The sequence below is a fragment of the Cydia strobilella genome, chromosome 11 (genome assembly GCF_947568885.1).
Source record: "Cydia strobilella chromosome 11, ilCydStro3.1, whole genome shotgun sequence".
Taxonomy (NCBI): Eukaryota; Metazoa; Arthropoda; class Insecta; order Lepidoptera; family Tortricidae; genus Cydia; species Cydia strobilella.
This window is the reverse complement of record NC_086051.1, coordinates 10461639-10482920: the sequence shown is the minus strand read 5'-3', so window position 1 is coordinate 10482920 and position 21282 is coordinate 10461639. Positions and strand designations below refer to the sequence as shown.

General features: G+C 39.7%; 2 protein-coding genes across 3 annotated transcripts; one reads left to right on the top strand and one right to left on the bottom strand.

Annotated features, from left to right (window-relative positions):
* The first annotated feature begins 1136 nt into the window (after nt 1-1136).
* LOC134745520 (WASH complex subunit 5) lies at nt 1137-19351 on the top strand. The gene is made up of 11 exons (XM_063679568.1): nt 1137-1401; nt 1606-1708; nt 2743-2934; nt 5729-5940; nt 6154-7571; nt 7707-7975; nt 8576-8703; nt 9215-9616; nt 16480-16706; nt 18288-18438; nt 19095-19351. Exons 1-11 carry the CDS (start codon nt 1280-1282, stop codon nt 19234-19236), a joined length of 3366 nt encoding a protein of 1121 aa, XP_063535638.1. The 5' UTR covers nt 1137-1279; the 3' UTR covers nt 19237-19351.
* LOC134745521 (leukocyte receptor cluster member 1 homolog) lies at nt 19281-21033 on the bottom strand. 2 transcript variants are annotated; one of them, XR_010128189.1, is made up of 3 exons: nt 20874-21033; nt 19506-20441; nt 19281-19370 (listed from the first exon to the last, which is right to left on the bottom strand). XR_010128189.1 is itself a non-coding variant. In XM_063679569.1 (2 exons), exons 1-2 carry the CDS (start codon nt 20894-20896, stop codon nt 19562-19564), a joined length of 903 nt encoding a protein of 300 aa, XP_063535639.1. In that variant the 5' UTR covers nt 20897-21033; the 3' UTR covers nt 19281-19561. The 2 variants fall into 2 exon arrangements, 1 of the variants encoding a protein (XP_063535639.1); XM_063679569.1 differs by having other exon boundaries at nt 19281-20441.
* Between the last annotated feature and the right edge of the window lie 249 nt (nt 21034-21282).

Sequence of the window (21282 nt, the reverse complement as noted above, 5' to 3'; positions counted from 1 at the left end):
TATTACAAATTTATACAAATAGTGTTGTTATACCAAAGAATACTAGTCGATAATACATATAGCCGGTTAAACAACTTTGTCAGTAGAAAAAGTTGTCTATGGGACGTTAACCCATCGCGCCTACATTTTTTTAATTTGCTGCTTTTTTCTACTGATGGAAATGGCTTGACAGACTAGTAAATAAATAAATAGTATTTTTTTAATCTTGCAACTCCAAAGTGACAGTGACACATCAGTGACCATTCAGTGACAGTACAAAAAGGGGTGGACCTCAGAATTATGGGTGGACATTTATTTTCATCGGGAAAATACACTTAGTATTACCATATGACAGCAAATATCCTAATTTAAACAAAAATAATAATATCCTTAGCTGTTATAAATATAGTTTGTCAAGCCATTTCAATGTCAAAAGCGGCAAATTTAAAAAATGTAGGCGCGATGGGATATCGTCCCATAAAAATTTTGAATTTCGCTCCTTTTTGTAATGATAAAGTTGTTTTACAGACTAATGGTGTTATTCATAAACGCGATACTGGCCTTAATTAGAAGTTAGACCAAGAAAAGTGCCAGTGTTATTTATACGTCATAATTTCATAGAAGTTTGACGTTTACAATAACACCTGCACTGCGTGTGCTGTCAAAATCTCTCAGACTTTTCTTGGTTTGACTCTAGCTATGAATCGTTTGCCTTTATCTGTCATTTTGATGTATTTGTAAGAAAGGGATAAAACATAATTTAACTAAAGCAGGCCCCTAGTTTTATGAATAAGGGGTATATATTCAGTTACATTTTCGTTGAACTGTAAAAAAAATTGCCTACAAGATAGAATCCGTAACAGACTACCGCACCGCACCGTGACCTTGGTGCGGTGCGGCGCACGTATCGATAGTGCGTTAAGGACGCAGCTATAAGTTAGAGCGAGAAAAGAGACATTTTGACCGCACCAAGGTCGCGGTGCGGTGAGGTAGTCTGTTACGCTATAAAACAGTTATGAGTTAAATAGTGGTAATTTTAAATTAAAGTATGGTAACTCTAAAAACTGTCAAGTTGATAATATGTATTTTTCTACTTTTACTTTCGAAAGGTATCTTTATTTATGTTTGAGAAGTTGTGTGTACTCTTTAATTAATTTTGTGTTTATTTTATGATTAACTCTATCATTATCATGTGTTAATGGGTAGCTCAACTAAAGATGTGTAACAACAATTGTTTTAATTTTCTGCGTACAGTTTGAAATATTTAACTACAAGTTGGTACTAAATCACAGCTCACAGGATGAGGGTTTTTATGGCAGAGGATAATCTTTGTGCCCAAAATTTGTTAAAACTAGTTTCACATGGCAATGCTATAATAGCAGAAATCCTAAGGCTTAAGGATCATATCCCGCCAATATTTTTGTAAGTAATTTTATTGATGAAGTAACTACAGTTTTATTCTTGTTGTTTCTACATATCCACCTCATTTTTAATAATTGCATATCGAATGTAGAGGTTTTATTTTATAATACAATTCAATGAGTTTCTAAGACACCTCTAGAGATGAGACCTCCAAAAGTCTGTATAAATGTGAATATTCATTGGTTTGATTTTTTATTGTTGCAGCTTAGAAAATAAAGAACTTCAACAAAAGTATCAAGATGTTATCATGGATTTTGGATATTTCAAAATTGCCGACAACCAGGAAAAGAAAATCAATATAAATGTGGTAAGTAGTCCTAATTAGTCATTAACTAAACTATTATAATGTAATTCTCATGTTCTTTAACCTTGGTCTAGGTTTTAATGATATACTTCACAAAAGTTGTGAAAATATGTATGTTTAATAAAATAATCTGATTTGTTCCCAAAGTTGTGTATAGATGGCAGTGGGGTTTAAAGGCGTTTGCAAATCCGGCCTTCACCACTGGAGGGCTTCGTCACTTTTACTTTAATATATGACATCTATTTCAGTTTATAATTTATATATGATAGTGTGACCACTTCATCATTCGCTTGCCCTTGTCCCATTCACTTGGGGTCGGCGCAGCATGTCTTTTTCTTCCATACGTCTCTGTCACCCGTCATCTCATCATTCACTTGCGTTAGTTTCATATCATCTTTCACACAGTCCATCCACCTTTTCCTCGGTTTTCCTCTCCTCGTACTTCCCTCCACATTCATTCTTAATACCTTTCTCGTCACATGACTTTCATCCCTCCGCATCACATGCCCGTACCATGCTAGGCGATTTGCCCTTACTTTTTCTGTTATGATAGTGTGACCACTTCAAAACCACAAATCAACATCATCTTCCTCGCGTTGTCCCGGCATTTTTGCTACGGCTCCATGGGAGCCTGGGGTCCACTTGGCAACTAATCCCAAGAATTGGCGTAGGCACTAGTTTTTACGAAAGCGACTGCCATCTGACCGTCCAACCCAGAGGGGAAACTATGCCTTGTTGGGATTAGTCCGGTTTCCTCACGATGTTTTCCTTTACCGAAAAGCGACTGGTAAATATCAAATGATATTTCGTACATAAGTTCCGAAATACTTATTGGTACGAGCCGGGGTTTGAACCCGCGACCTCCGGATTGCAAGTCGCACACTCTTACCGCTAGGCCACCAGCGCTCTAAAACCACAAATCAACATATTTAATAAAACAATTTGATTTATTCCCAAAGTTGTGTATCTTTTAACCTTCTTCAGTCAGTCTATGTTCAGCAGTGGGCTGATAGTGATGTTGACACTTTTGTTTACAGAAACTGCAAGATTTGGATGATGATCTTAAAGAAAAGTATCTAGAAATAATAAACCGCTTCTACTTACTGTTTGAAAATATTCATCAATACATAATTGATCTGAACTCATTTGTGGAGCAGTTATATGACGGGGCATTCATTCAGCAAAACATTGAGTCTGTCATGAAAGATGTTGAAGGAAAACAACTACTGGTATGGAATTTATAATATCATAACTATTTTGTTTATACAACAGGGCTAATGTAACTGACTGTCAAGTCGCAAGATGTGCAAGACAACATTTTCAGTCTCTTTCACAAGGTGCTAACTTAGAGAGAAGTAACTTTTCTCACATAGCGAGGATGAAAAATAACAGATCGACAAAAACAGCAACAAATTGGAATCCAAAGATTGGTAAGAGAAAAAAAGGCAAACCAAAAACAAGATGGGAAAAAGACCTAATAGAAACAATAGGAAAAAACTGGAAAGAAATCGCAACAGACAGACAAAAATGGAAAAAAATGTTGGACAAATACTTAAATATAATAGAAAAAGGCGATTCGGAAGAGGCCTAGGTCAAAAAGACCTTACGAATATGCATATGGAAGAAACATACAATGAATATTAATAATTGTTACATAAAATGTCAACAGTTCGTATAATAAAGGCTTTAATAATAATAATAATAAGCCCGCAGGGCAGCTTGTGGCGATGGCGAGCTGTTGGGGAGTGACGACCCCACGGACCCGAGTGCTCCAGAGAGTCGGTCAGGGTCTCCGTCTCCGGCGTGTCTTCGTCGGTCGGAGTGGACCCCAAGGGGACCCGCAGGACTCTCAGCTCTGGCTTGCCTTCATTGGCCGTCCAGAGGGGAGTCGTAAGAGCTATATGCTCCAGGGGTGAAAGTGAAAGATGCATAAGACGCGAGTTGGCACAGTGGCTGTTAACAGTCACTGGGTAGAAAGCGGCGCACACCTCTCGACACCCCTGAGCCGCTCACACCGGTGTTGCTCCTGGTCGTCTTCACGACGGCAGTTTCAGGGGCCCATCTAGTCAGCGGCAAGTCACCACCTGCCTCGATAACGTGTTTTAACATTGTTATGGCAGGTGTCCGGACTTCTTTACAATAGCCCAGTCTCATTGTCCACCCAAACTTCAATCCATAGACCGGTATACTGTTCACTTTTTCTACAATAGTCCCAATGCCTGCTGCGACCTGTCCACCCAAACTTCAATCCATAGACCGGTATACTGTTCACTTTTTCTACAATAGTCCCAATGCCTGCTGCGACCGGTTCATGGGTGTCTATTGTTGCGCCTGTGAACGGGTTCCAGCAGGCGTTCTACATGACATTAAAGCTCTCCAAGGGGCCTCTACGTGTTGGATTTATATCCCCACGCAAGCCTATCAAAAGACCGGGATGCATAGGCCCGTGATATCCAAGGAGATACAAATAATAATATTCTACATGACATTAAAGCTCTCCAAGGGGCCTCTACGTGTTGGATCTATATCCCCACGCAAGCCTATCAAAAGACCGGGATTTATAGGCCCGTGAAATCCAGAAGGAGATACAAATAATAATAATAACCCCGCAGGGCAGCTTGTGGCGAGCTGTTGGGGAGTAACGACCCCACGGACCCGAGTGCTCCCGAAAGTCGGTCAGGGTCTCCGTCTCCGGCATGTCTTCGTCGGTCGGAATGGACCCCAAGGGGACCCGCAGGACTCTCAGCTCTGGCTTGCCTTCATTGGCTGTCCAGAGAGGAGTCGCTAGAGCTATATGCTCCAGGGGTGGAAGTGAAAGATGCATAAGACGCGAGTGGGCACAGTGGCTGTTAACAGCCACTGGGTAGAAAGCGGCGCACACCTCTCGACACCCCTGAGCCGCTCACACCGGTGTTGCTCCTGGTCGTCTTCACGACGGCAGTTTCAGGGGCCCATCTAGTCAGCGGCGAGTCACCGCCTGCCTCGAACATTGTTATGGCAGGTGTCCGGACCTCTCAGCAATAGCCCAATCTTTTGACCAGCCAAACTTCAAGACCATAACCGGCACTCTTTTCCACTGTGTTTGTAATAGCCCCTACGCCTGTTGGGACCGATTTACGGGTATCTATTTGTACCCGTGAATGGGTTCTAGCAGGTGTATTACATAACAGCAAACTTCTCCAAAGGGCCTCTACGTGTTGGATCTGTATCCCCACGCACGCCTATCAAATGACCGGGATGTATATACCCGTGACTTTATATGAGATACAAATAATAATAATAAAAACTTTTCTCACAAGCAACTCGACATACATAACACAATTTAAACAATGTATTTTTTATGTGAAACGTGAGTGAAGTGTCTTTAAAAACCCCGTAGGGGTCGGATCAAAAACTAAGTAATTAAGTCCGACTCACGGTTGACTGCACATTTCTAATAGGTTTTCCTGTAATCTATAGGTAAAGATATATTTTGCGTATTTTTTTTTTCAAAATTTTAGACCCAGTAGTTTCGGAGATAAAGGGGGGAATGGTCATTTTTTGCCTATTTTCTTGAATAACTTCTAAAATGTTTATCCTAAAATTATAAAAAAAATATATTTGAGATTCTCACAATAAGCCCTTTCATTTGATATGTAACACGATATAGTTTGAAAAACTTAGTTTTTTAATTTTCTCATTTACCCCCCAAAAGTGGCCCCCGTGTTTAAAATTCATTTGTTTATGTTACATGTCCGTCTTTGGGTCACAAACTTACATATGTATACCAAATTTCAACTTAATTGGTCCAGTAGTTTCGGAGACGCACGAGTGATCCTATAAGGGTTCCGTTTTTTTCCTTTTGAGGTACGGAACGCTAAAAAGTGCCAGAGTTCTAGCAGTGGGAGCGTTCTGGGCCCGACGAGTACGAACCGCACCGCGCGCCGCGCGCGAACAGAGGCCTTCATCTACGCACCCCTTATGCACCTTGTTACAATAAATATAGCTCTGGGTACTGTTAATACTGTTCACTGTAATTTCCAGTGCGAGTCTCTTTACTTGTATGGCTCCATGCTGCTGCTATGTGACCTCTACATACCAGGAATAATACGAGAAAGACTGCTAGTAGCCTTCTACCGCTACAGTACCAGTCAATCCCAATGTAATGTTGACGATGTGTGTAAGCTATTGCGAGACACGGGATACTATCAGTTACACAGGAAGAGGCCTGCCGACTATCCTGTTGAATATTTTGGGTAAGCTACTTTTTAACTACCGAAGACTGTTAATGTCAAATAAAATAAGCACCTATCAAGAATACATGAGACTGCAATATCGGTTATACAGTCGCCATCAGATATATGGGAGTGGTCAAGGTGTTTAAAAATATTTGTACATGCACTTTAACATTTTGATAATACAGGTTTGTCTTGGCCCCTAATTTCAACCTTTTTTTTTTGCTATTTTAGGCGCATAAATATCCACCCATACTTCATCGAAAAAGTGGTTGGAAAGTTGCGATCAGAGGACATATACAACCAATTAGCCGTGTACACGATGCCCGAACACCAGGCCTCGGCACTCGCCACGCAGGCTAGCATGCTCGTGGTCTGTCTATTCTTCATACCACAGTACCTACATAACGATGTTTCCAAAATGAGAGAAATAGCGGATAAATTCTTCCCAAGCAACTGGATCGTCCCTATCTACATGGGGGTCACCATCAATGTCGTAGATTATTGGGAACATTTCAAAGCTGCCAAATCCGCACTCAGCAATACATGCAACAGTAAGATGGTCAAAGAGGTGTTCTCTAAAAGAGGAAGCGCCATACCCATGCTGATAAATAAAACTCATCAGATTCTAAAGGAAGGCGTGATGACTGATGATTTTGTTCTGGACAACATTAACAAAATACTGAATTTGCTGATAAATTCTAATTTCGTTTTACGCTGGCTTTTGTTGCATAATAGCAACGTAATATTTTACGATAATAATAAAAAGAGCAAACATCTACAGGAGCTAGTTATAAAGGAGTCCAACTATGATGCACTGAAAATATTAGAGCTGCTTATAAGCACTGCTGAGTTAGAGTTAAAGGTCAGGGAAATGCTGAACAGATTATTAGAAAGCAGAAACGAAACTTGGAATACCAGTAAGGCTGAAGCATTGGAAGCTCTCAACAATCTAGCAGAACTGTTCTCAGGTGACAAATCGTTCGCAAAGGTACAAGGGAATGACCAGTTAAGGCAATGGTTCACCAATATTGCAAATCAGATCAAATCAGTTGGAGACTCGATCAGCACTAAGTCTATGAAGAAAATTACGCAGCTTATACAGGCTTTAGATGAAGTTGAAGAATTTCATAGTATCAAAAGCACTTCAACAGTTCTACAGTTCCTTTCAGAAACAAAAGACGCATTAAAGAATGCACTTAGAGCTGCTTCCTTAAAAGACGACTCTTTGGTAACCTTAGAAGTTGCAGCTGATGTAAGTTACGCATGGTGCATAATCGATTCATACACGCAGTTCATGCAAGAAAGTATAAAAGACAATCCTGCAGTCACAAGTAGATTGAGAGCCCTGTTTCTTAAGCTTGCAAGTGCTATGGAAATACCTCTGCTAAGGATAAACCAGGCTCATAGTGATGACCTTGTGTCAGTGTCACAGTACTACAGTAATGAATTGATAAAATATATCCAGAAGGTGCTACAGATTATTCCAGAGATGGTATTTAGTATAGTCGAAAAAATTATCGATCTCCAGACGTGGACTATTAAGGAAATACCAACAAGGTTGGATAAGGAGAGGTTGAAGGAATTTGCTCAGCTGGAGCACAGAATGGAGGTCGCGAGGCTTACACACTCCGCGTCTACATTTACGACAGGTGAGTTTATAATCCGATGAAAACCAAAAATAATACTAATATGGTTTATCTACAAGCTGGTAGGTAGGTTATGTTTGTGTATGACAGGTCTCAAGTAAGTAGGTATTTTTCTAATTAGTTAAATTTTACTTTAAGGTATCCTGGACATGCGCTCTACTCTAGTAGGCGTCATAAGAGTGGACCCAGCAGAACTATTAGAAGAAGGCTTACTAAAAGAGCTTGACACGCACATTAGCAAGAAGTTTGTAGAATTCCTGGAACCCCAGAGTAAGAAACCGTTAGCTCCAAACACGTTGTTGGCACGACTACAGAAGTTGGCGGAAAGTATGGATGGTTACAAAAGATCTCTGGAGTATATACAAGATTACATTAACATGCATGGGTTACGGATTTGGCAAAAGCAGGTATGCACAATACAATTAGTTTTTTTTTTACGTTGCTATTCTCGAAGGTATAAAGGCGTTTTTTTTTCTGTCCCCTGAGGCAGAATGTAAAATTAATTATCTTATTCCGTCAAACGTGTAGGAATAATGATGCCCTACATTTAATTTAAGCAACGACACACGCGGTTTGAGTGTTCTGTGCATACAAGTAGTATGACCGACCTATCTACGTCAGATAAAACCGTTGATAATCCACTTCAGCCGCCGGCCGCGCCGCTAAGAAGCCCGCCGCAGCTATGCTCGCTAAGGCGAAGAAGGCCGCCGCCGCGCCGTCGCCAGGCACTGACATATAGGGTCTGATTTGAATGATTTATGCGGGCATAACATAAGGTTATCAGTATTCACACACGATTTTGAAGTTTACTTCAAAGTGACAGGGACTTTGAAGTAAACTTCAAAATCGTTGTGGTATAAGGATTACGTAAATTTAGGAAGGATAACTTGCTTATAATAGCCGTATGCACCAGCAGCCACCCTTATTGCTTCGGTTTGGCCCTCGTTAAATAGTTTTATAAAAAAATAAAATTCAAACGTACATTTAAACTTTTTAAATGTTTGAAGGTATCTGCCATAATCGTCGACAGTGTTGCCAAAGAGATCAGCTTGCGTAAAGGCGTGACGCTGTACAGCCCCTCCGCTGGGTTCATGGGGAGCCTCGCGAGACAAATTATGCAGCTTACTGATGCAAGGTACTTTATTGCTTATTTATTATAGGGTCTATAATATTTAACTAAAGTATATCGTATAGAGAGAAGAGGGGGGAGGCCTTTGCCCAGCAGTGGGACACAATAGGCTCGTAATCAATATCGTGACCACTTGACAAAAAATCTCGTATCTTGTTCTGTCAATCAAACGAAAAATGTGGTAACTATGTATGGAAAGCATACAGAGTTACTGCGTTTTAATTTTGAGTAGCAGTGCGAGATACGAGATTTTTCAAAGTAGTGACGATATGCAATAACAAACCACGCACATTAGGTGTGAGTAGGAGTTTACACACGTTCCGGTTGGTAGGTACGCTTACGCGTTAATTAAAAGTTTTTTACATCTTCCTGAATTTAGTAACTGACGTCACTTCAGGAAGGTGTACTTAGGTCTACTACTTAGTTAAGTTTTATGCAAGAAATTCTTTCTCACCCCTAAATAATTCTTCATCTATGTTTAACCTATTCTGATAATTTTGTTTAATTTTCATGGCAGGGTTTGCTGCTACATCAGCATTTGTACCGCATGGTACGACATCAAAACTCAAACTGAAATAGTGAACACAAAAACTTTCGCAAAACTGAACGAAGCCATAGGAGTGGTGGGTCTTCACGGCCTGGACACCTTGTTCGCGTTCATGATTAAAAACCAACTACACACAGTGCAAACCATATTCAGAACAGGACAAGAGAAAATCAATGTTAACACGTTAAATGCTGATGTAAAGGACACGGAACTCGCAATAACTAAGGGACAGAAGATTTTTCAGCAGTTAGCGGATGCTATAGTGCTGATTGGGAGTCTACAGATTCTGCGAAGGCATATAGCGTATCAATTGAATATCTCGGCGAAGTTTGACTCTGCGCACTTGGAGGCCTCTGTGCAGACGATGAATGAGTAAGAATTGTTTTTACTTAAAAAAAATTTAACCTCATGAACTTTACACACTTTACCTAAATGGGACGTTATCTTGTGAATTATTCAACGTACTTACGTTCTGACATTTCAGATTTGACTTAGCGACCATGTTCTCAGGATTGAACAAGCGGATATCAACATATCATAGCTTGATGTATGTGCGAGTTTCTTGGAGCTAACCTTACCTGGTGTACCTATAATAAAAATATTAAAAAATAAATTCGTTTATTTCAGACTTCATAATGGTCCATACATGTTACTACTTAATACTATTGTCCAACCTCTGTATGTATTTCTTAGTTTTATTTGCAAGAAGTTAATTTATTTGTCAAATTTCCCGCTAGGTGTCGTTGTACCATGTGTTGAAAATCCTAGTTCGCGGTGTTAAGATTTTTCCGAGAAACATGACGTCTGGCCGGTACTAAATATTGTCAAGCTTTTTAAACCAGTGGAATAAAGTACATTATTGTAAAACCACAAGTGCTTCATTTTTGGGCCCTTTTTACATGGTCCTTCGAGCCGGATGAGTTCGGCTAGTAGATTCGGTAAACTTCGGGCCAACGGACGCCAGCTACGGTAGTGGATTGCTGCCAGCGGTGTTAAGGCGAGAAGAGCCTATGTTCCGGAGCAACGTGTGACGTAAGCATTGCATCGTGACGTCAGCGGTGAGAAGCAGCAGTATGAAGTAAGCGGATTATATGTGTGACTGTAGTGAAGTGTCAAGACAACCGTGAGTACATTAAAATTATTACGTAGTGCAACTGTCAAAAACTTAGTGAAATTTCAACAAATTTGAACTTTTCATCAAGTTTCGACTTAGAAAATTCGTAGCAAATTTGGACTTAGAATAGTTTCGAAGAAAGTGGAACGACGGGGAATCCACGCCCAATTTTGCCTAGATTTTGCTAAGTTCCAAACACTTAGAAAATTTCATCATGGAGGCTCTTATAAAAGTGCAACAGGACTTGTATTTGAGAATTGATAAGGCTCAAACTAACTTTAAAAAATCGCCTAAGGAACGACTTAACTCTGCAGATTATCTCAGCACAAGATTAGAAACCTTAGAATCTTTGTGGAATCAGTTTGTGACAACTCATACTCAAATCATTCAAGATTCTACTACACATGAATTCAACGAGTATGTAACTGAAGACATGTATTCTAATGCGGAAGAGTTATTCATGGATTACAAGTCAGATCTTAAAGTTGCCTTAAACAAACTAAACGTTTCAGTTCCTGGAAAGAGCACTCAGTCTACCACTATTGAGAATAGGTCAGATGTTGGTCAAGGCAAGTCGGTGATGGTAATGTTACCAAAGATTACGATTCCTACGTTTTCAGGGAATTATTCTGAATGGACTAGCTTCAGAGATCTATTCACGTCGCTCATCCACAAGAATAGAGATTTAGACGACGTCCAAAAATTGCACTACCTGAAAGGCTATTTAGTCGGTGAAGCTGAACAGCTTCTGCGTCACGTACAGATCACACAAGATAATTACAGCGCATGTTGGGAGAAATTGGAAAAGCGCTATAATAATAAGAAGTATCTTTCCAACTGCATTCTCAAACGTTTCATGAGTCAGAAGAATATTACGACCGAGTCCGCGAATGCACTCAAAGAATTGCTGGACACTACGAATGAGTGTTTAAATGGATTGAACAACTTAGGCATCGACACAAATACATGGGATATAATTGTGATTCATATCATTTGTCTTAAACTAGACAACGAGTCTAGGAAACAGTGGGAACTTAAGATTAGCGAGTCTTCTGATGATTTGCCCACACTAAGCCAACTTCAAGAATTTTTAGAAACCCGATTTAGGGCCTTAGAATTTTTGGATGGGAAATCATCGAAGAGAAGTTTTGTTCCTAAGAAACCCAATGCACAATGTAGTAGCAACTTAAAAGTGCATCATGTAACTGAGGTTTCTTGTGGCTATTGTTCAGAAAATCACAAATTATGTAATTGTAAAGGTTTTGCAAAAATCGATGTTGATGCTCGACGTGATTTCATCCAGTCCGGTAATTATTGCTTCAATTGCTTAGGTTCAGGTCACAACGTATATTTCTGTCGCCAATCTACTAGATGCCGAATTTGCAAGCGCAAACATCATTCTTTACTACACCCAAAAACTAGCACTCAAGCAACCGATTCACAAGTCAAACCTACTCAATCGGTTGAAGGTGATATTGTTGCACATGCAACAACAGCTCCATCATCATCGTGTGATGAGCCCAATAATGTAACAACGTGTTTTTCGACCAGTCGTGGACAAGTTTTCTTGCCAACGGCTTTGGTTCAAGCTCAGTCGAAAACAGGTTCTGGTATAACCCTCAGATGTTTAATCGACCAATGCTCTGAAGCCTCTTTTATTACGGAGTCTGCAGCACAACTGCTGGGACTGAACAAGGTTTCTTACAAGAGCACAGTCACGGGACTAGGCGGTGAAGAGAGTTCACCTGTGAACTCTAAGTCGGTGGTAAATGTTACAATTTCATCACTCCTAGAACCTGACTTAGAAGTGAACGTGCATGCTCATGTTTTGGGCAAGGTAACATCGAATCGTCCGAGAAAACGTATTGTCATTGATTCGTGGTCAGAACTGTCTGAATTAGATTTAGCAGATTCCACATTCAACATTCCCGGCAAAATCGACTTGCTCCTAGGGGGAGAGGTGTACGGTCAAATACTTTTAAACGAAATGATCAAAGCTCCACAGGGAGCACTCATCGCTCAGCGAACGTCTTTAGGCTGGATCGTTTCAGGGCCAACTCACTTAGATGAGTCGGAAATTCGTAAAAGTGTTAGCGTTAACCACATTCATTTAGATGAAAATGAGCTGCTCAAGAAATTTTGGGAGCTCGAGGCTGACCACAATACGACAGATCCCAAGCAACATTATACTGAAGACGAGAAGAAATGTGAAGAATTTTTCGCAGCTACCACTGAACGTGATAGCACCGGTAGATACATCGTGAAACTACCATTTCGTGATCAAGATCCCACTTGCAAACATGGCAACTTTGTGCCTATTGCGACTAAGCGTCTCAACCAATTAGAGAAGAGGTTCGCAAAAGATGCTGAAATGAAGAAACGCTACTCAGATGTCATCAATGAATATCTTGAGCTAGAACACATGGAAGAAGTTCCTCCAGAACAGGAGAACAACCCAGATGCAGTTTACTTGCCACATCATGCTGTCATCCGAGATGACAGATCCACGTCAAAGCTTCGGGTTGTGTATGACGCGTCTTGTCCTGGCTCTAATGGCGTTTCCTTAAATCAAGACCTGTTGGTAGGTCCAACTCTGCAACCTGTTTTACGACATACTATTCTTCGTTGGCGTTGCCATCCCATATGCCTGGTAGCAGACATTGTAAAAATGTACAGGCAGGTGAAAGTTCATCAAGACGATGTAGATTTTCAACGCATTCTATGGCGTGAAAACTCGGGAGAGAAGATAAAGCACTTGAGACTGCTCCGAGTCACCTTTGGTACGGCCTCAGCACCTCATCTTGCAGTGCGTGCGCTTCAGCAAGTAGCCCACGATAAAGGAGCACATTATCCAAACGCTGCTGATAGGGTCCTCAACCATTTTTATGTGGATGATTTGTTAACAGGCTGTGAAACTTTAGAAGAAGGTAAAGTAGTATACAAAGAGATGAATGAACTTTTGAAAAAAGGTGGATTCGAATTACAGAAATGGAGCAGTAACAATGAAGAATTAATAAGTTACATGAAAGAAACTGATGTCAAAGAGGAAGGAAGTCTCCAGCTGAAGATAGACGCTGTTATGAGAATTCTAGGACTCGTCTGGAATCGCCGAAATGACGAATTTGAATATTCGGTACAACTTCCTCCACTCAAAGTTCCTATAACAAAGAGAAGTGTCATATCTGACATATCAAAGCTGTTTGATCCACTCGGTTAGTTGGCCCCAGTGATCATAGTAGCCAAGATTTTCATCCAGAAATTGTGGCTTTCCGGAATCGATTGGGATGATGAAGTTCCGCCACAATTACTGAAGAATTGGTTAAACTACAGAGAAAGTCTAAATCAACTTACCGAATTCAAGCTGCCCAGATGGAACCACGCAAGTTCCAATGTGACTGCTGAACTTCACGGATTCTGCGACGCTTCTAATGAAGCGTTTGCTGCTGTTGTATACTTACGGACTATAGATGAAGAAGAAAATGTGCACGTGTCACTGATCACGTCCAAAACGAAAGTGGCACCAATTAAACAAATCTCAATTCCACGCCTGGAATTGTGTGGGGCTGTGTTACTCACCAAATTGCTGGTTGAAGTAGCCGACGTTATGAGTATCAGCAGAGCGAACATTCATGCTTGGACTGACTCCACAGTGGTCATTTCTTGGCTAAATAGTCGTCCAAATCGATGGAAAACTTTCGTCGCCAACCGTGTATCTGAAATAATAACGTCAGTAGAGCCACACCAATGGTCCCATGTCTCGTCGAAAGATAATCCTGCAGACTGCGCGTCTAGAGGCACACAGCACCTTAATAAAGAAGAGCTCTGGATAGAAGGTCCGTCATGGCTGAAAAATAAAGAAATCAGCTATAAAAAACCAAACATAAAGGATACTAACTTAGAAGAAAGCAGCAGAAGCTGAAGAAACACTTATTTCAAGGTTTTCTAAATTGTGGAAACTGCTACGCGTTCTAGCTTTCTGTAAACGGTTTTTGAAATGTGCTAGAAAAGAAAAAGTGAGTTTGTGGTTAACTAGCAGCGAAATCCAAGAGACTTTGAAAATGTGTATAAAAATTGTTCAGGCAAATCATTTCAAAGAGGAGTTGAAGAACCTGAAAGAAAATAAAACGATTAATAAGAAGAGTCAACTTACCTCACTAAACCCGATTGTAGATGGAGATGGTATCCTGAAAGTTGGTGGAAGATTAGAGCACGCTGGAATTAGTGAACAGATGAAGCATCCAGTGATACTTCCACATAAGTCGCACTTAACAACTTTAATCTTAGACAATGCACACGAAAAGACTCTGCATGGTAACTCGCAACTGATGCTCCATTACTTGAGATCTAAATATTTTGTCATCGGAGCAACCAATTCCGTTAAGTTGTTCGTTCGCAAATGTGTGACATATGCTCGCTATGCCGCTGCATTGCGACATCCACTGATGGGACAGTTGCCGTCAGTTCGAGGAACTGTCAATCGCCCTTTTTTCCAGAGTGGTGTGGACTATGCTGGTCCAATAAACATGCGCACCTCAAAGGGAAGAGGTCACCGCTCTTACAAAGGCTACATCTGCATTTTCATTTGTATGGCTACACGAGCAATACATCTTGAAGCAGTCAGTGACTTGACAGCTCAAGGATTTATTGCGGCCTTTAAGCGCTTTACAGCACGTCGTGGTCATTGCGCTGATTTGTGGAGCGACAATGGAACGAACTTCGTAGGAGCTGCTCGTGAGCTAAAGCAGTTATACGCCGAAGAACGATCAAGCGTGGCTGTGGAAATTGCCGATCAGCTTGCTACAAACTCCACTAATTGGCATTGGATTCCTCCACATTCTCCAAACTTTGGAGGCCTCTGGGAGGCGGGAGTCAAATCCACGAAACATCACCTTAGACGAGTGATTGGAAATTCCACCTTGACATTTGAGGAAATGGCAACGGTTTTAGCTCAAATTGAAGCTTGCCTGAACTCAAGGCCTATGTCAAGAATTAATAGTAGCAACAGTGATGATCCTATACCACTCACTCCTGGACATTTTTTAGTTGGAGAGCCCCTAGTACTTGTGCCGGACTTTAACTATGAAAGTACCAATGTAAGTAGTTTAAGAAGATGGCAGCTAACACAGAAAATGGTTCAAGATTTCTGGCGCCGATGGTCGCGTGAATATCTGACACAGTTTTACCACCGTTATAAGTGGGCCCATCAAACACCCGAGCCAGTGGTAGGTAGTGTGGTGTTAGTAAAGGAAGATAATTTGCCTCCAGCAAGATGGTTATATGGTGTAGTCACTGATAAACACCCAGGTCTGGATGGAATCACTCGAGTAGTTAGTTTACGTTGCAAAGGAAATATTATCAAACGACCTGTTGGCAAACTATGTTTTCTGCCAATAGAAACTTAGATCGTTAAATTTGTTTTGTTTTCTGTTTCTTACCAAATATAAGTTGAGGTTTTTAATTTGGTATCATTAGTTCAATTTAAATGCAATGTTATTGCAGTATGCTGAGTTTGTTTGTTCACGTTTTGAATATCACATGTTACAATTTCCCTTACACCGTGCCATGATATGAATTGTATTTTATCACAGTTAGTTGTCTCATGGTGGGCGGAAATAAGGACACTTGTGTTATTATTGTCCTTGGTGGGCGGAATGTCCAACCTCTGTATGTATTTCTTAGTTTTATTTGCAAGAAGTTAATTTATTTGTCAAATTTCCCGCTAGGTGTCGTTGTACCATGTGTTGAAAATCCTAGTTCGCGGTGTTAAGATTTTTCCGAGAAACATGACGTCTGGCCGGTACTAAATATTGTCAAGCTTTTTAAACCAGTGGAATAAAGTACATTATTGTAAAACCACAAGTGCTTCATTTTTGGGCCCTTTTTACAACTATCTTAAGCAATACCTATATCCAAACGCTAGACAATGTTACTATCCGCTTTCTTTGCTCAATTCTGCTAAAACCATTTAAAGACATGTCCGGAATGTTGGAAGGTAATGACATTATATATATGTAGGTACAATTATTACAATTTAAGAAATTAAATAGTTATAAATGTTAAAATGATCCCTAAGACACTGTCAATGGTCACATGTTAAATATGTATATTTTTTCTTTTACAGAGCATTACTAAACGAATTAAAATCCGAGGACCCCGAATCAAAACAAAAAGTGACATCAGAGCTTTTGAAGTACTTGGAAGACTATCTAGTGAGGTGTGGAATTTACGAACCTTTCGACAAAATCTACATCAGGAACGCAACGGAATTAAACATCTCTGACGTTGGCCGTGTCTGTGCCACGTTATTCATATCTCAGCTGGGCAAAATGCAATTTTGCACTTCTACTGGTATGTAAATCAATAAGGTTAGGTATGCAAGTCACTTCAGTCTTTGCTATGAAAAGAGACTGTTCCGCGCTCATAACAAGTATACTATAGAGTTGCCACATCCATGCGCCCGTGAGGGACAGAACTTACGCAATGCGATGAAATAAAATAAAAAATTACATTCTTGACAACATGCCAAAAAACAACTTCGTAATTTAGACGGGTTGATTGTTGCCCTTAGCGGGTAAGAAAGATGTCTACCATTTGACGTAGCATTTAGAACTTTTTAGAGGTAGGCAGATATGAAAAATGAGACTTCTTCTTCAGTCGGTCCCTCAATGCTGAGGATCGTGACATCATGTCCTTCTGTTGAAGATCGGGTTCCTCCATAGGCTTCTATTCTTCGCCAAGCGCATGGCCTCGTGCAGTTTTAATTGCATAAGTGCAGTGATTTGAGCACACCATCTAGTAGGAGGAGGGCCCTGAGGTCTGGTGCCTTCAACTTTACCCGTCATTATAACATTCTCCAGGCTATCCGAGGAGCGACGTGAGAGGTGTCCGAAGTACATGAGTATTAGGTCCTGGCATATTGTTGACAACCGGCGTTTTGTGCGTAGCTCTTCCAATATGGACTGATTAGTACGCCTAGCTGTCCAAGGTATCCGTAAAAGCCGGCGCCAACACCACATCTCAAAGGCGTTGATACGCTTGATCAAGTTTGCTCGATTAGTCCATGTCTCACAACCATAGAGAAATATTGGGAACACCAGAGAGCGCACAAGTCTAACCTTCGTTTGTTTCAATATCCCTCGATCTTTCCAGATCTTATCTAACCGAGCCATAGCTCCCTTTGCTATTTGAATCCTCCGGATAATTTCCCCGTCACAGCTACCATCGCTAGATATAAGTGAGCCGAGGTAGGTAAAGGTGCTGACACAAGTAAGTTGTTGTAGTTGTAGACTTCGTGGAGGAGGTTTTTTCCGGTAGACAAACATCAGTTTTGTTTTAGCATGGTTGACGTGAAGTCCAAATTTGATGCTTTCGGCTTCTATTCGTCGGAACAGTCGGCTCATCTCCTCCTCATCGGAAGCCAAGAGCGTTGTGTCGTCAGCATAGCGCAGGTTGCATATCATCTTCCCGCCAATCGATATACCGCCGTCTAAAACGAGACTATGACAAGGACAAACAATAATAGCGCTTTCTCTGCTACTCCTGCTGAAAGTTCCATAAGACCACCATATATCTCGTACGCTCATCCCCCCTTCCGCCTCTACAGTATTGTTGTTCTGAGGTCTACACAATTTAGCCAGCGTCAATGTACACAGTACCTTAATACATGGGCAATAAGGTCGCGGATACATATTTTAGCCACTTTGTCCGTGTCGGTATGTAACCTTACCATACCTTACTTATATCTTCGGGTACCTATGTACCTGCGATAATATACATATATGTTACTTTTCGTAGGCCTCAAAAATATGTAACACGCTCGCTCCTATGGCTCTACAAATAAGATCGTTGCAGATATTTTTGCGGCCTTCGTTGTGTAACATATTATTGCAGGTGACTGTATGTATATTTTTAACCTTATTGTCCTTTCAGGCGACCTTATCGCAAGAAAACCTGGTGACAACATTGATGGCTACCCGCTTTTGGTGGGCATATACACGCTTTTGCGCCAAGCGGGAAAGGATAATATCGAGACATTTGTTGGGTTCTTGAGTGCCTATATGAAAGGCATTAGTTTATCTAAGTGAGTATGGAAGGTGGTCGTTTATTTAAGGTCCAAGTTTTTTTACATATAATAAACTAGTAATAACTAAAGTACCTACAGGAAATTCTCTCGCCTAATATTTTAGCAATTCTAACGATTGAAAACGACGTAACAATCAACTGTAGTACTAAAGTTGTAAAAGTTGTTGCTTCTAGTGATCGCCTATATAGTTTCAGTTCAAAATGAACCTTCATGCATTCCATTAAGGTGTGCTATTGCGGGTTTAGGCTTTGAGAAAATCGATTGCAATAAATAAGTAGTACCTAATTGATTATTATCGACTGTCCGAGGCTATTTATGAACAGTAAAAACTAATTGAAATATTGTTAATGCCCAACGCGATTATAATAAGGCGACACGTGTGCGTTCCATGACAATTTTGACCTCATGAACCGTGATAGCTAGCTGTCTAGACAGTTGAAACTTTCACAGATGATGTATCTTTGTTACTGCTATAACAACAAATACTAAAAATACGACTCGCACTTGTACGGTTTTTTTATATTTTTTCCTAATCATTGTGACTATTGAGCACCAAGGAGGGTCTACTCACTACCTTACCTTTTTATGTAAAATTAAAGGTTAATTTATAACAAATCAATATTAAAATAATGTTATGTCATTCACGTTTTCAGGTCAAAATCATCAGATGGATCTTGTGAGGTTGCCATGGTTGGAAGAGTGTTAGAAATATTCTGTGAAACATTCAAATACAGTTACAATAAAATTGAGGATAAACTCCCAATTGCTATGCTGACACAAACATTCCAGAAATAATTCATGCCAAGCAATTATACATAAGAAAACGACTATACATAGATAAGAATACTGTTTAATATATTTCATAAATTATAATCATCTTGTTAATTTGATATAAATCTAGTTTCATGAACTTTGTTTATTTATTTAATCTGCACAATACTAGAAAGTGCAAACATTATAACCTATCACTTTAAGGCATTCTCTACCAGTCAAAAATTGGGTTAAACAAAACCAAGTTATGATGGAAGATGAAGTGAAAAAAACGAATCAGAATAACAGTTAACTTTAGTGTATTCTTTAAACATATGCATTTATTAAGATAACAGCAATTTCATGTCTCTTAAGTATAATTTTGCCTGGCAAGCTCTGGATTGAATTGGGAATTATATTTTGGTTTAACTCTTGTCACACTAGGATCTGGCTGCTTTTGAGTAGTTGTAGGATTGAGGCCGCTCAAAAACATCTCTGTCTTCAGTTTCTCTTGTTGTTCTCGTTTCAGCCGTTCCTCTCTAAGCTTGAGTAGCTTCTTTTGTTTTTCATCTTTGTCCTTCTTGTGCTTTTTACTTTTATGTTTATGTTTACTCTTTCTTTCTGGACTAGTCACAGCTGTTTCCATGTTCTTTGAACTTTTACTTGTTGTCATAATATTGTTTTTTCCAGTGCAATATTGAATAAACTTCTGAATTGGATCTAACTTTTGCTTAGCCTTCCAAGCAACTTCACCATTTTTGGTATCACTTTCTTTTGTCCTTGGTTTGCCATCTGCATCTCTTAGTACCAATTTGTCATAAGTATCCTTAATTTCACCGGACCTAGAAAACCTAGATGCATCTGGTAACACTTCATACCAATTTTTCTTTTTGAGTGCTTCATTTGTATCTTGTCCCAGATATGTTAGGTATCCAATTTTCTTTTCATATTCTTCCTTTTTTTCTTTTACTTCTTTGTCATGATCTTTATTTGTTGCTTTAACAGCATGTTCTAAGTCAACAAATAAATTAATATGCTCCAGTTGTTGAGGTTGGGATGCTTCAGGTTGAGGCTCTAGATCACTGATGCCTAGTTCCAGCAACTTTTGCTTACTTTTATGTTTTAGAATGTTGAGTCTGGCTTCCCGATCTGCATTTTCAATTCTTAATCTCTCTTCTTTTTCTTTTTCTGCTGCTTCAGCTTCATCTCTTCTCACTCTTGCAATATTCTCTTTTGTCCTTACATGCCATCTGAAATTAAAATCATGTGTTTAATTCTGATGGTGAATCAGATGTTTTACTGTGTTGATAGAGTATGTTATAAGTACAGGCCACCAGAGCATCAGATACATATTATATCGGTCAATGATACAATTATTACAAGTATTTGAATAAGACTAGTCTCTAATTTTAGGCGTTAGAGTGTAGAGTACATGGTCGGATAAATTTTGGGCATTTGTTTGGAATAGCAGTTTGTGAGCTGGGAGTAAACCTAAACTTTTAAACAAAAACCTTTTAAGAGTTGATGAGTATCTTATCCGGTTACAGGATACTACAGGAATAAACAATTTAGGCAGTGTAAATTGAAAACTGTTGACAGACAATTTTATTAAAGTTTGATTTGAATGTTTTTTCAAATCAATTATTCTTGGCTATGGCTATTTAATTAGTAAAAATACTTGCCTTTTTTTAGGTAGGATATTCATTGTGAAATCTTCCCCGCTTAGGTCGTAGTGAAGCAACAACTAAATGTAACAATAAGTAATAATAGTTAAAATATCGCTAACAATGGATTTCATAAATTAAATAACATAGAAATCAAATGAAATGAAACCATTTCAGTTCCAATGACGTTTCCTGATGTTCCATAGACAAGCTAGGTTTGACAAATATCGGAAGCATGGAGACAGTAAAACAGTAATTAGGCGGCGCCACCATACACCGAAATACTACCAAAAACAACCTACGTAATTTGGTCGGGTTATTTGTTGCCTTATATGGTTCATGTTATACTCATGTCCCAGAGCCTAACTAGCGCCACCGGAGAGATTAGGAACTATTATTTAAAGCTTAACGCGGTCACTTTTACAAC